General features: G+C 46.4%; 1 protein-coding gene across 2 annotated transcripts in view; it reads left to right on the forward strand.

The window, feature by feature from the left end:
• LOC306922204 (uncharacterized protein) overlaps positions 1-16,646 on the forward strand; it is a 104,389-nt gene that overhangs the window by 34,046 nt on the left and 53,697 nt on the right. For both annotated transcript variants that reach the window (XM_079499606.1, XM_079499607.1), the window contains exons 8-10: positions 2,564-2,706; positions 9,071-9,151; positions 10,468-10,533. In XM_079499606.1, the coding sequence (XP_079355732.1) occupies positions 2,564-2,706; positions 9,071-9,151; positions 10,468-10,533 (290 nt within the window). The remainder of the gene's footprint in view (positions 1-2,563; positions 2,707-9,070; positions 9,152-10,467; positions 10,534-16,646) is intronic.

Raw genomic sequence — 16,646 nt, forward strand, 5'->3', positions numbered from 1 at the left:
ATGTGGGATTATTTGGGTGTCATTTAAAATTTGAATCTCAGAACGAAAATACATCGCCTGGATGCAACTGGGTGTCATTTAAAATTTGAATGATCCATCTGATCATGGATGTTAATAATTATGTTACTCAGATGATTAAAAAATGTCTGAACATGTTTGTTTATGTGGCTTTACGAGTTTAAGCTGAGATCAAATGAGACGCCACGTTTTCTTGGCAACATGTGGGCCACTCATGAGAATTGATCTGTAGATCAAAGGCTACACCACTGCTTCCCAACCCTCTCTGGAAAAGTGCCCGCTTGAAGATCTTGAAAGCATTCACGGTCCACCCATCTGACTGTTAAGTGGTCTGATTGGCCCGCGGTTTTAAGCCAATCTTTCAAGGTTTTTTAATACATAAAATCCATAATTTATGTTTTATATTAATGTTCTATCATCATCAATGTTATATCATTCCCGTCCACACGATCTTCCTCGTACGGTGCATCTGTAGTTCTCAAACGTTTTCGTGACAAGGACCCCCACATTGATATGTTTGGCCGCGGCCCCGTGACAAGGACCCCCACATTGATATGTTTGGCCGCGGTCCCGTGACAAGGACCCCCACATTGATATGTTTGGCCGTGGTCCCCCATCTGAAAAGGACCCCCTTAATCCAGAGCGATTTACATTAAGCAAGAACAAAAAGCATGGGAATACATCACATATATATAAAAAGCATTTATCTAAGGGCTGCAGGGACCCCCTGGAACCCCCACTAAGGGACCCCCTGGAACCCCCACTAAGGGACCCCCTGGAACCCCCACTAAGGGCTGCAGGGACCCCCTGGAACCCCCACTAAGGGACCCCCTGGAACCCCCACTAAAGGACCCCCTGGAACCCCCACTAAGGGCTGCAGGGACCCCCTGGAACCCCCACTAAGGGACCCCATGGAACCCCCACTAAGGGCTGCAGGGACCCCCTGGAACCCCCACTAAGGGACCCCCTGGAACCCCCACTAAGGGCTGCAGGGACCCCCTGGAACCCCCACTAAGGGACCCCCTGGAACCCCCACTAAGGGCTGCAGGGACCCCCTGGAACCCCCACTAAGGGACCCCCTGGAACCCCTACTAAGGGCTGCAGGGACCCCCTGGAACCCTCACGAAGGGACCCCCTGGAACCCCCACTAAGGGACCCCCTGGAACCCCCACTAAGGGCTGCAGGGACCCCCTGGAACCCCCACTAAGGGACCCCCTGGAACCCCCACTAAAGGACCCCCTGGAACCCCCACTAAGGGCTGCAGGGACCCCCTGGAACCCCCACTAAGGGACCCCATGGAACCCCCACTAAGGGCTGCAGGGACCCCCTGGAACCCCCACTAAGGGACCCCCTGGAACCCCCACTAAGGGCTGCAGGGACCCCCTGGAACCCCCACTAAGGGACCCCCTGGAACCCCCACTAAGGGCTGCAGGGACCCCCTGGAACCCCCACTAAGGGACCCCCTGGAACCCCCACAGAGGCTGCTGGGGACCCCCTGGAACCCCCACTAAGGGCTGCAGGGACCCCCTGGAACCCCCACTAAGGGCTGCAGGGACCCCCTGGAACCCCCACTAAGGGACCCCCTGGAACCCCCACTAAGGGACCCCCTGGAACCCCCACTAAGGGCTGCAGGGGGGACCCCCTGGAACCCTCACAGAGGCTGCAGGGGGGACCCCCTGGAACCCCCACTAAGGGACCCCCTGGAACCCCCACAGAGGCTGCAGGGGGGACCCCCTGGAACCCCCACAGAGGCTGCAGGGGGGACCCCCTGGAACCCCCACTAAGGGCTGCTGGGGACCCCCTGGAACCCCCACAGAGGCTGCTGGGGACCCCCTGGAACCCCCACAGAGGCTGCTGGGGACCCCCTGGAACCCCCACAGAGGCTGCAGGGGACCCCCTGGAACCCCCACAGAGGCTGCAGGGGACCCCCTGGAACCCCCACAGAGGCTGCAGGGGTACACCGAACCCCACTTTTTTGAGAACCACTGCCTTCTTACAGTACTGTATACATGTTTGTTCCCCAGACCATACGTGGTCAACCGGTGGCCCACGGGCCACATGCGGCCCACACCTTCACTTAATGTGGCCCTCAGGTTAATAATATCAAAATATACTGATATATTATTGATTTGCAAACCTGACCCACTTTAATTACTTCAGTAGCTTAATGAGTAGTATTAAAATATTGTCTTTTTTTAATGTCCATTGTATTTATATTTAGTTTATAAAGTTAACATAACTATAATTAAAGGCATTTGAAATTAAATAACAATTGTACTTTTCAGGATTCCAATTGAAAAATAGCAAAAACGAATTCAGGATTTCAATTCAAATAATAGCAAAAATAGCTGATCTACTAGCTCAAAACGCGTTGCAGTGCGTAGATCGGCTATTTTTGCTACAACAGTAATATGCAATGTGGCCCTCTGGAGTGAGTGTGGAAATATAGTGGCTCCTCTCCATCGTCAAAGTTGCCCACCCCTGCAGGCCCAGACCATCATGATGGCATAGGGGGTAATAACCCTCATGTGTGTTCCATCCCCAGACCATCATGAGGGGTTCGGGGGTAACCCTCTCATGGCGCTCCTCTTGCTCCTGGGGATCCCCGCTGGAGTGTGCTGCTGCTGTCGGAAGAAGATCTTCAAGCAGAAGTCGTCCGCCACCACCACGCACACCACCATCGTACAGGTACTAACAGTGTACTGTATTCACCACCATGCACACCACCATCGTACAGGTACTAACAGTGTACTGTATTCACCACCATGCACACCACCATCGTACAGGTACTAACAGTGTACATTCACCACCATGCACACCACCATCGTACAGGTACTAACAGTGTACTGTATTCACCACCATGCACACCACCATCGTACAGGTACTAACAGTGTACTGTATTCACCACCATGCACACCACCATCGTACAGGTACTAACAGTGTACTGTATTCACCACCATGCACACCACCATCGTACAGGTACTAACAGTGTACTGTATTCACCACCATGCACACCACCATCGTACAGGTACTAACAGTGTACATTCACCACCATGCACACCACCATCGTACAGGTACTAACAGTGTACTGTATTCACCACCACGCACACCACCATCGTACAGGTACTAACAGTGTACATTCACCACCACGCACACCACCATCGTACAGGTACTAACAGTGTACTGTATTCACCACCATGCACACCACCATCGTACAGGTACTAACAGTGTACATTCACCACCATGCACACCACCATCGTACAGGTACTAACAGTGTACATTCACCACCATGCACACCACCATCGTACAGGTACTAACAGTGTACATTCACCACCATCGTACAGGTACTAACAGTGTACATTCACCACCACGCACACCACCATCGTACAGGTACTAACAGTGTACTGTATTCACCACCATGCACACCACCATCGTACAGGTACTAACAGTGTACATTCACCACCATGCACACCACCATCGTACAGGTACTAACAGTGTACATTCACCACCATGCACACCACCATCGTACAGGTACTAACAGTGTACATTCACCACCATCGTACAGGTACTAACAGTGTACATTCACCACCACGCACACCACCATCGTACAGGTACTAACAGTGTACATTCACCACCACGCACACCACCATCGTACAGGTACTAACAGTGTACATTCACCACCATCGTACAGGTACTAACAGTGTACATTCACCACCACGCACACCACCATCGTACAGGTACTAACAGTGTACATTCACCACCACGCACACCACCATCGTACAGGTACTAACAGTGTACTGTATTCACCACCATGCACACCACCATCGTACAGGTACTAACAGTGTACTGTATTCACCACCATGCACACCACCATCGTACAGGTACTAACAGTGTACATTCACCACCACGCACACCACCATCGTACAGGTACTAACAGTGTACATTCACCACCACACACACCACCATCGTACAGGTACTAACAGTGTACTGTATTCACCACCATGCACACCACCATCGTACAGGTACTAACAGTATACATTCACCACCATCGTACAGGTACTAACAGTGTACATTCACCACCACGCACACCACCATCGTACAGGTACTAACAGTGTACATTCACCACCATCGTACAGGTACTAACAGTGTACATTCACCACCATCGTACAGGTACTAACAGTGTACATTCACTACCACGCACACCACCATCGTACAGGTACTAACAGTGTACATTCACTACCACACACACCACCATCGTACAGGTACTAACAGTGTACATTCACTACCACGCACACCACCATCGTACACTAACAGTATACAATCACCACCACACACCACCATCGTACAGGTACTAACAGTGTACATTCACCACCATCGTACAGGTACTAACAGTGTACATTCACCACCATCGTACAGGTACTAACAGTGTACATTCACTACCACACACACCACCATCGTACAGGTACTAACAGTGTACATTCACCACCATCGTACAGGTACTAACAGTGTACATTCACCACCACACACACCACCATCGTACAGGTACTAACAGTGTACATTCACTACCACACACACCACCATCGTACAGGTACTAACAGTGTACATTCACCACCATCGTACAGGTACTAACAGTGTACATTCACCACCATGCACACCACCATCGTACAGGTACTAACAGTGTACATTCACCACCATCGTACAGGTACTAACAGTGTACATTCACCACCATCGTACAGGTACTAACAGTGTACATTCACTACCACACACACCACCATCGTACAGGTACTAACAGTGTACATTCACCACCATCGTACAGGTACTAACAGTGTACATTCACCACCACACACACCACCATCGTACAGGTACTAACGGTGTACATTCACCACCATGCACACCACCATCGTACAGGTACTAACAGTGTACATTCACCACCACACACACCACCATCGTACAGGTACTAACGGTGTACATTCACCACCATGCACACCACCATCGTACAGGTACTAACTGTGTACTGTATTCACCACCATGCACACCACCATCGTACAGGTACTAACTGTGTACTGTATTCACCACCATGCACACCACCATCGTACAGGTACTAACAGTGTACATTCACCACCACACACACCACCATCGTACAGGTACTAACGGTGTACATTCACCACCACGCACACCACCATCGTACAGGTACTAACAGTGTACATTCACCACCATACACACCACCATCGTACAGGTACTAACAGTGTACATTCACCACCATCGTACAGGTACTAACAGTGTACATTCACCACCATCGTACAGGTACTAACAGTGTACATTCACCACCATCGTACAGGTACTAACAGTGTACATTCACCACCACACACACCACCATCGTACAGGTACTAACAGTGTACATTCACCACCACACACACCACCATCGTACAGGTACTAACAGTGTACAATCACCACCACACACACCACCATCGTACAGGTACTAACAGTGTACATTCACCACCACACACACACCACCATCGTACAGGTACTAACAGTGTACATTCACCACCACACACACCACCATCGTACAGGTACTAACAGTGTACAATCACCACCACACACACCACCATCGTACAGGTACTAACAGTGTACATTCACTACCACGCACACCACCATCGTACAGGTACTAACGGTGTACATTCACTACCACACACACCACCATCGTACAGGTACTAACAGTGTACTGTATTCACCACCATGCACACCACCATCGTACAGGTACTAACAGTGTACATTCACCACCATCGTACAGGTACTAACAGTGTACATTCACCACCATCGTACAGGTACTAACAGTGTACATTCACCACCATCGTACAGGTACTAACAGTGTACATTCACCACCATCGTACAGGTACTAACAGTGTACATTCACCACCATCGTACAGGTACTAACAGTGTACATTCACCACCATCGTACAGGTACTAACAGTGTACATTCACCACCATCGTACAGGTACTAACAGTGTACATTCACCACCATCGTACAGGTACTAACAGTGTACATTCACCACCATCGTACAGGTACTAACAGTGTACATTCACCACCATCGTACAGGTACTAACAGTGTACATTCACCACCATCGTACAGGTACTAACAGTGTACATTCACCACCATCGTACAGGTACTAACAGTGTACATTCACCACCATCGTACAGGTACTAACAGTGTACATTCACCACCATCGTACAGGTACTAACAGTGTACATTCACCACCATCGTACAGGTACTAACAGTGTACATTCACCACCATCGTACAGGTACTAACAGTGTACATTCACCACCATCGTACAGGTACTAACAGTGTACATGCACCACCATCGTACAGGTACTAACAGTGTACATTCACCACCATCGTACAGGTACTAACAGTGTACATTCACCACCATCGTACAGGTACTAACAGTGTACATTCACCACCATCGTACAGGTACTAACAGTGTACATTCACCACCATCGTACAGGTACTAACAGTGTACATTCACCACCATCGTACAGGTACTAACAGTGTACATTCACCACCATCGTACAGGTACTAACAGTGTACATTCACCACCATCGTACAGGTACTAACAGTGTACATTCACCACCATCGTACAGGTACTAACGGTGTACATTCACCACCATCGTACAGGTACTAACAGTGTACATTCACCTGCTGTACTACTTACACCAGGGCTTCCCAAACCTTTTTGCTCCAGTTCATTCGATGTTTTCCCCAAACCCCAAACTAAGTTAAAATAGCCGATCTGGGTCCTGAACAGGGGTGAGCTGACGGTATAGGGCTGTCCTGGGCGCCACCCTGGTAGTTTTGCAGATGCACGCAAGCCTGCAGTGGCCATTCACAGTTTGTGAATATTATCAACATATTATCAATGGTGATGGTCCATCCATTGTGTCGACCTGCTAAGTAGCCTACTGTAGGTGTTCTGTCTGAAGCAGTCTAAAGAGTTGACGTTTGCAAGGTAAATGCATAATTAATTTACGACAACACTAAAGTCTCCCCATTGTGCAAGTAAATGTAATACATTTTGATATACAATACAGTAGCCTATATTGTGGGTTAATAAATAGGTCTACATTTAAGAGGTTATTTAAATGGGGAAACATCTGACCAAAAGGCAACATTTGACGTGACTGTTTCCCCCGTCGTCGCGTCATTTTACAACGTCCCGATAATCCCGTCCACACGATTTACAGAATCGTAAATCACGGGGCACCCGCTGGCCAAGTGGTCCAGGTGCATGCCACATAGGCTCATGGCGACCTTTGCTGCATGTCTCTCCTCTTCCCTCTCTCTCTCTTTCCTGTCTATCTTCACTTGATACTATCAATAAAAGCAGAAAAGCTAAAGACAAATCTTGTTGGCTATTTTCTGTGTGCGGTGTCATTGTACAACAAAATATAAATCGGGCTTTAGCCAGTCTAGTGCTGAGTCACATCATCTGAAGATGTAATCTTTCAAATGCAATACAGCAAGGATTTGCTCCACTATAATAACCCCGCCCAAATGGAGAGGGTATCGTTATCGCCTGGTGTGTCTGTCTGCCCTACAGGAAACAGACGGGCTATAACTTTACAGGAAAACTCTGAAGCTTTGCACAGAAAGACACAAAACGAAACTTTCAGGAAAAGTGGCCAACAACAGTCCCTAGAATATAGCCTGATGCTCTGCCTGCATTTACATTTTGTTTTACTCCATTATTCAGTCTGAAAGCACTCCCCATTTCACTCATTTTCCAAGATGGGTGTTCCTGAAGAGGGAGTGATGTCATTCTCAATCGATATTGGTCAGCTGGTAACTAACTAGATAGATACAGTTACTTAAAATATGTCGGTCAATATAGTGAAAACATATAATTTGTGTAAAGAAAATCAAGGTATGCAAGCTATGTTTGTTTTTCCTTGGATTATATATACTGTAGCTACTATTATATATAGCTTATAGAATAGCTACATCGATACAACTTTACAATGTAGTCATTTAGCAGATCAACGCTCTTATCCGATATGATGGGATAATGTTACCGCCACAGTGGTCTGGCACCAGTGGCGTGCACAGATAGACACTAGGGGGTGCTAGAGCACCCCCTGCCCTTTTGGCAATGTGCCCTTTTGAGAGAAAAAATAACATTTTTTTTTTTTTTTTTGATTTTTCAAAAATAGCAGACCTACAAGCTCGTAGCGCGCCACTCGGTGGCGCGCTATGAGCTTGTAGATCTGCTATTTTTAAATAGCTAAAGCATAACATAATGCTAACACCAAAAGGGGTTCCCGCCCAAAATGGATTAAGGCAACCGGCCGGTTCCACGCGCTGCACAAGGTGCCCTTTTTTTACTTGAGCACCTGCCCCTCTAAATGTCTGTGCACGCCACTGTCTGGCACAGTTGTATTACGTCATCCCATTCAGAGGACACTGAGACAATCTGACAGGAGCTACGCCTGTCAGATTGAGAGGACCGCTCGACAGCGGGGCGCGATCCCCTGACACTGTCAGTGTTCATGCTTGTCTCACGCACACGCACTCACACACACACACACACAGACATCCACCTTCTGCTGTTTTGTCTATGCGATGTGTAGAAATCTATTCACAACAGGAGCGATGTGAGTACGCAGGCACAGTGTCACTGTGTCTGTGCAACGACCATAACCACGGAAAGTAAGTCAACTTTACCCGAGTTGGCTCTGTACCTGATCCGCTCCTTTTTCAGTCTACACCAAATGTCGTCGACAAAAACAGACAATATACAAGCTCACAAGACGTTGCATCGCGATGTGCTGTGAGCTTGTAGATCAGCCGTTTTGCGCAAATGTCTAAAATAGGGAGGCCAAGGTTCACTTACATGATCAAATAGTCAAATCAGCCGTTTACCTGTTCAACTTAACTTCTACATCAAAGTACTTTATTTTTCCTTTCGGAAATCTCTTTTGTGAGGTGGTTAAAAGACAAGAAGAAATCACAATACATAAGTACAAAAATGCTGTTCTCTCTGTCTCTCTCTCAACAGGGCAGTCCGCAGATGGTGCACCCCGATCCACATGGCCCTGGTGTGCCTCCACCCGACTACAACACTCCTGGGCCCGGAGCGGTAAGGGGGTGGGGGTGGTGGGGGGGGGGGGTATTTAGGACCCGGAGCAGTAAGGGGTTCGGGGTGGTGGTGATATGGGGGGGATGGAGGACCCGGAGCGGTAAGGGGGTGGGGTTGAGGAAAGGTGAAATGCTACGGCACAGAGAAGGGTGGAGAGGAAGAATAGATGTGAGGAAAGAAGGGCCTCAAGAGGCGTGTGGGAGAGACAGAGAGAGAGACAGAGAGAGAGACGGAGAGAGAGACAGAGAGAGAGACGATGGCCCTCGTTTATCAATCTGAGATCCGACCACAGGAATCATCACGTGTGATTGATTTGTGAAACGGTCATGTCTCACCAATCAGAGCGTAAGAAAGGTCGGGTTTATTTCTTTACCGTAATTATGTTTATGAAAATAAATTCTCAGAAACCGGTCTGAGAAGCAGGAAGTAAAAAAAAGACAGAGATGAAATTTCATGCTGGCTGCCCACGTACATTTGGATAGTTTTTGGATGTCCTTTTTTTTTAAAGTATATACTGGTATATATATTTTATATATTAGTCATATTATTGTTATGTGTGTGTTGTAACGACTGATATTTTCTGAATATTCCATCAATGTTAATTACTTCTACCTACTTATTCTTAACCCATTTTGGGCGGGAACCCCTGTTGGTGTTAGCATTATGTTATGCTTTAGCTATTGAAAAATAGCAGATCTACAAGCTCATAGCGCGGCATCGAGTGGCGCGCTACGTCCTTGTAGACATTATCCTAAACTCCACAAGGACCTGGAGGAGGTCCTTGTGGACATTATCCTAAACTCCACAAGGACCTGGAGGAGGTCCTTGTGAACATTATCCTTTCCATGCATAATGTTGAGATGCCTGTCGGATTCCCTGACGGTTAGGTATGCTGCGCCGCAAGTCCACTCTGACAAACCTGATTTTGCTCGGGTCAAAACGCTGACAGATTGACAGATGCCGAGCATTGCATTGTGATGACCGCACAACCTCCCACACAGCCTAGTTACAGAAATGAGGGCGAGAGAGAGAGACAGAGAGACAGAGAGAGAGAGAGAGACAGAGAGACAGAGAGAGAGAGACAGAGGGACAGAGAGACAGAGAGACAGAGAGACAGAGTAGAGTAGAGTAGAATGTGTAGGAGTGGAAGGAATGAGATCAACAGGGCATGATGGCGAGGGAGCAAAACGAAGGAGGAGTTGATGAATTGATGGACAATGTGTTGTGTTCATGATTAGATTGAAAACACACTGACTGAAGTCATTCTATGGATGCATGGAATCATTGATGTTGCTGCCGTTTCTCTGTGTTTCTAGATGTACTACCACGGAGGCCCTGACCCCAACGTGAACTACCACGGAGGCCCTGACCCCAACGTGACGGTATGCAACACATGACATGCATAATAGTGAACAATCGGTGTGTGTGTGTGCGTGTGCGTGTGCGCGTGCGCGTGCGCGCGCGTGGAGGGGGTTTACCTCGATATCCTATAGTTTCAATGTAGAGATTGTTATTTTGGTTGTATATTAAGCCCAAACCACACCAAAGGGTCGGGTCGGGACAAAACGTATTTTAAGGTCAACCACACCAATGCAACTCATTGAGTTGGTGTGGTTGACCTTAAAAACGTTTTGACCCGACCCTTTGGTGTGGTTTGCTCTTTAGACTGATGCTACTATAGGTCCTTGGTTTACCTGGGATCGCAGTTTCTTGAGGCACTACTACACTGTCTCTAGTCGACATTATGTGATTACCTTACCACTACTACACTGTCTCTAGAGACACTACTACACTGTCTCTAGTCACTACTACACTGTCTCTAGTCACTACTACACTGTCTCTAGTCTCTACTACACTGTGTCTCTAGTCTCTACTACACTGTCTCTAGAGGCACTACTACACTGTCTCTAGTCACTACTACACTGTCTCTAGTCTCCACTACTACACTGTCTCTAGTCTCTACTACACTGTCTCTAGTCACTACTACACTGTATCTAGTCTCTACTACACTGTCTCTAGTCTCCACTACTACACTGTCTCTAGTCACTACTACACTGTCTCTAGAGGCACTACTACACTGTCTCTAGTCACTACTACACTGTCTCTAGTCTCTACTACACTGTCTCTAGTCTCTACTACACTGTCTCTAGTCACTACTACACTGTCTCTAGTCACTACTACACTGTCTCTAGTCACTACTACACTGTCTCTAGTCACTACTACACTGTCTCTAGTCTCTACTACACTGTCTCTAGTCTACTACACTGTCTCTAGTCACTACTACACTGTCTCTAGTCACTACTACACTGTCTCTAGTCTCTACTACACTGTCTCTAGTCTCTACTACACTGTCTCTAGTCACTACTACACTGTCTCTAGTCACTACTACACTGTCTCTAGTCACTACTACACTGTCTCTAGTCACTACTACACTGTCTCTAGTCTCTACTACACTGTCTCTAGTCTACTACACTGTCTCTAGTCACTACTACACTGTCTCTAGTCACTACTACACTGTCTCTAGTCACTACTACACTGTCTCTAGTCTCTACTACACTGTCTCCAGTCACTACTACACTGTATCTAGTCTCTACTACACTGTCTCTAGTCACTACTACACTGTCTCTAGTCACTACTACACTGTCTCTAGTCACTACTACACTGTCTCTAGTCACTACTACACTGTCTCTAGTCACTACTACACTGTATCTAGTCTCTACTACACTGTCTCTAGAGGCACTACTACACTGTCTCTAGTCACTACTACACTGTCTCTAGTCACTACTACACTGTATCTAGTCTCTACTACACTGTCTCTAGTCACTACTACACTGTATCTAGTCTCTACTACACTGTCTCTAGAGGCACTACTACACTGTCTCTAGTCACTACTACACTGTCTCTAGTCACTACTACACTGTCTCTAGTCTCTACTACACTGTCTCTAGTCACTACTACACTGTCTCTAGTCTCTACTACACTGTCTCTAGAGGCACTAGTACACTGTCTCTAGTCACTACTACACTGTCTCTAGTCACTACTACACTGTCTCTAGTCTCTACTACACTGTCTCTAGTCTCTACTACACTGTCTCTAGTCACTACTACACTGTCTCTAGTCACTACTACACTGTCTCTAGAGGCACTACTACACTGTCTCTAGAGGCACTACTACACTGTCTCTAGTCACTACTACACTGTCTCTAGTCACTACTACACTGTCTCTAGTCACTACTACACTGTCTCTAGAGGCACTACTACACTGTCTCTAGTCACTACTACACTGTCTCTAGTCACTACTACACTGTCTCTAGTCACTACTACACTGTCTCTAGTCTCTACTACACTGTCTCTAGTCACTACTACACTGTCTCTAGAGGCACTACTACACTGTCTCTAGAGGCACTACTACACTGTCTCTAGTCACTACTACACTGTCTCTAGTCACTACTACACTGTCTCTAGTCACTACTACACTGTCTCTAGTCTCTACTACACTGTCTCTAGTCTCTACTACACTGTCTCTAGTCACTACTACACTGTCTCTAGTCTCTACTACACGGTCTCTAGAGGCACTACTACACTGTCTCTAGTCACTACTACACTGTCTCTAGTCACTACTACACTGTCTCTAGTCTCTACTACACTGTCTCTAGTCTCTACTACACTGTCTCTAGTCTCTACTACACTGTCTCTAGTCACTACTACACTGTCTCTAGTCACTACTACACTGTCTCTAGAGGCACTACTACACTGTCTCTAGTCACTACTACACTGTCTCTAGTCACTACTACACTGTCTCTAGTCACTACTACACTGTCTCTAGTCTCTACTACACTGTCTCTAGTCTCTACTACACTGTATCTAGTCACTACTACACTGTCTCTAGTCACTACTACACTGTCTCTAGTCACTACTACACTGTCTCTAGTCACTACTACACTGTCTCTAGTCACTACTACACTGTCTCTAGTCTCTACTACACTGTCTCTAGTCTACTACACTGTCTCTAGTCTCCACTACTACACTGTCTCTAGTCTCTACTACACTGTCTCTAGTCACTACTACACTGTCTCTAGTCTCTACTACACTGTCTCTAGTCACTACTACACTGTATCTAGTCTCTACTACACTGTCTCTAGAGGCACTACTACACTGTCTCTAGAGGCACTACTACACTGTCTCTAGTCACTACTACACTGTCTCTAGTCACTACTACACTGTCTCTAGTCTCTACTACACTGTCTCTAGTCACTACTACACTGTATCTAGTCTCTACTACACTGTCTCTAGAGGCACTACTACACTGTCTCTAGTCACTACTACACTGTCTCTAGTCACTACTACACTGTCTCTAGTCACTACTACACTGTCTCTAGTCACTACTACACTGTCTCTAGAGGCACTAGTACACTGTCTCTAGTCACTACTACACTGTCTCTAGTCACTACTACACTGTCTCTAGTCTCTACTACACTGTCTCTAGTCTACTACACTGTCTCTAGTCACTACTACACTGTCTCTAGTCACTACTACACTGTCTCTAGTCACTACTACACTGTCTCTAGTCTCTACTACACTGTCTCCAGTCACTACTACACTGTATCTAGTCTCTACTACACTGTCTCTAGTCACTACTACACTGTCTCTAGTCACTACTACACTGTCTCTAGTCACTACTACACTGTCTCTAGTCACTACTACACTGTCTCTAGTCACTACTACACTGTATCTAGTCTCTACTACACTGTCTCTAGAGGCACTACTACACTGTCTCTAGTCACTACTACACTGTCTCTAGTCACTACTACACTGTATCTAGTCTCTACTACACTGTCTCTAGTCACTACTACACTGTATCTAGTCTCTACTACACTGTCTCTAGAGGCACTACTACACTGTCTCTAGTCACTACTACACTGTCTCTAGTCACTACTACACTGTCTCTAGTCTCTACTACACTGTCTCTAGTCACTACTACACTGTCTCTAGTCTCTACTACACTGTCTCTAGAGGCACTAGTACACTGTCTCTAGTCACTACTACACTGTCTCTAGTCTCTACTACACTGTCTCTAGTCTCTACTACACTGTCTCTAGTCACTACTACACTGTCTCTAGTCACTACTACACTGTCTCTAGAGGCACTACTACACTGTCTCTAGAGGCACTACTACACTGTCTCTAGTCACTACTACACTGTCTAGTCACTACTACACTGTCTCTAGTCACTACTACACTGTCTCTAGAGGCACTACTACACTGTCTCTAGTCACTACTACACTGTCTCTAGTCACTACTACACTGTCTCTAGTCACTACTACACTGTCTCTAGTCTCTACTACACTGTCTCTAGTCACTACTACACTGTCTCTAGAGGCACTACTACACTGTCTCTAGAGGCACTACTACACTGTCTCTAGTCACTACTACACTGTCTCTAGTCACTACTACACTGTCTCTAGTCACTACTACACTGTCTCTAGTCTCTACTACACTGTCTCTAGTCTCTACTACACTGTCTCTAGTCACTACTACACTGTCTCTAGTCTCTACTACACGGTCTCTAGAGGCACTACTACACTGTCTCTAGTCACTACTACACTGTCTCTAGTCACTACTACACTGTCTCTAGTCTCTACTACACTGTCTCTAGTCTCTACTACACTGTCTCTAGTCTCTACTACACTGTCTCTAGTCACTACTACACTGTCTCTAGTCACTACTACACTGTCTCTAGAGGCACTACTACACTGTCTCTAGTCACTACTACACTGTCTCTAGTCACTACTACACTGTCTCTAGTCACTACTACACTGTCTCTAGTCTCTACTACACTGTCTCTAGTCTCTACTACACTGTATCTAGTCACTACTACACTGTCTCTAGTCACTACTACACTGTCTCTAGTCACTACTACACTGTCTCTAGTCACTACTACACTGTCTCTAGTCACTACTACACTGTCTCTAGTCTCTACTACACTGTCTCTAGTCTACTACACTGTCTCTAGTCTCCACTACTACACTGTCTCTAGTCTCTACTACACTGTCTCTAGTCACTACTACACTGTCTCTAGTCTCTACTACACTGTCTCTAGTCACTACTACACTGTATCTAGTCTCTACTACACTGTCTCTAGAGGCACTACTACACTGTCTCTAGAGGCACTACTACACTGTCTCTAGTCACTACTACACTGTCTCTAGTCACTACTACACTGTCTCTAGTCTCTACTACACTGTCTCTAGTCACTACTACACTGTATCTAGTCTCTACTACACTGTCTCTAGAGGCACTACTACACTGTCTCTAGTCACTACTACACTGTCTCTAGTCACTACTACACTGTCTCTAGTCACTACTACACTGTCTCTAGTCACTACTACACTGTCTCTAGTCTCTACTACACTGTCTCTAGTCACTACTACACTGTCTCTAGTCTCTACTACACTGTCTCTAGTCACTACTACACTGTCTCTAGTCACTACTACACTGTCTCTAGAGGCACTACTACACTGTCTCTAGAGGCACTACTACACTGTCTCTAGTCACTACTACACTGTCTCTAGTCACTACTACACTGTCTCTAGTCACTACTACACTGTCTCTAGAGGCACTACTACACTGTCTCTAGTCACTACTACACTGTCTCTAGTCTCTACTACACTGTCTCTAGTCTCTACTACACTGTCTCTAGTCTCTACTACACTGTCTCTAGTCACTACTACACTGTCTCTAGTCACTACTACACTGTCTCTAGTCTCTACTACACTGTCTCTAGTCACTACTACACTGTCTCTAGTCACTACTACACTGTCTCTAGTCTCTACTACACTGTCTCTAGTCTCTACTACACTGTCTCTAGTCACTACTACACTGTCTCTAGTCTCTACTACACTGTCTCTAGTCACTACTACACTGTCTCTAGTCACTACTACACGGTCTCTAGAGGCACTACTACACTGTCTCTAGTCACTACTACACTGTCTCTAGTCACTACTACACTGTCTCTAGTCACTACTACACTGTCTCTAGTCACTACTACACTGTCTCTAGTCACTACTACACTGTCTCTAGTCTCTACTACACTGTCTCTAGTCTCTACTACACTGTCTCTAGTCACTACTACACTGTCTCTAGTCTCTACTACACGGTCTCTAGAGGCACTACTACACTGTCTCTAGTCACTACTACACTGTCTCTAGTCACTACTACACTGTCTCTAGTCACTACTACACTGTCTCTAGTCTCTACTACACTGTCTCTAGTCTCTACTACACTGTCTCTAGTCACTACTACACTGTCTCTAGAGGCACTACTACACTGTCTCTAGTCACTACTACACTGTCTCTAGTCACTACTACACTGTCTCTAGTCACTACTACACTGTCTCTAGTCTCTACTACACTGTCTCTAGTCTCTACTACACTGTATCTCGTCACTACTACACTGTCTCTAGTCACTACTACACTGTCTCTAGTCACTACTACACTG

This window comes from Electrona antarctica (genome assembly GCF_951216825.1).
Source record: "Electrona antarctica genome assembly, chromosome: 4".
Classification (NCBI taxonomy): Eukaryota; Metazoa; Chordata; class Actinopteri; order Myctophiformes; family Myctophidae; genus Electrona; species Electrona antarctica.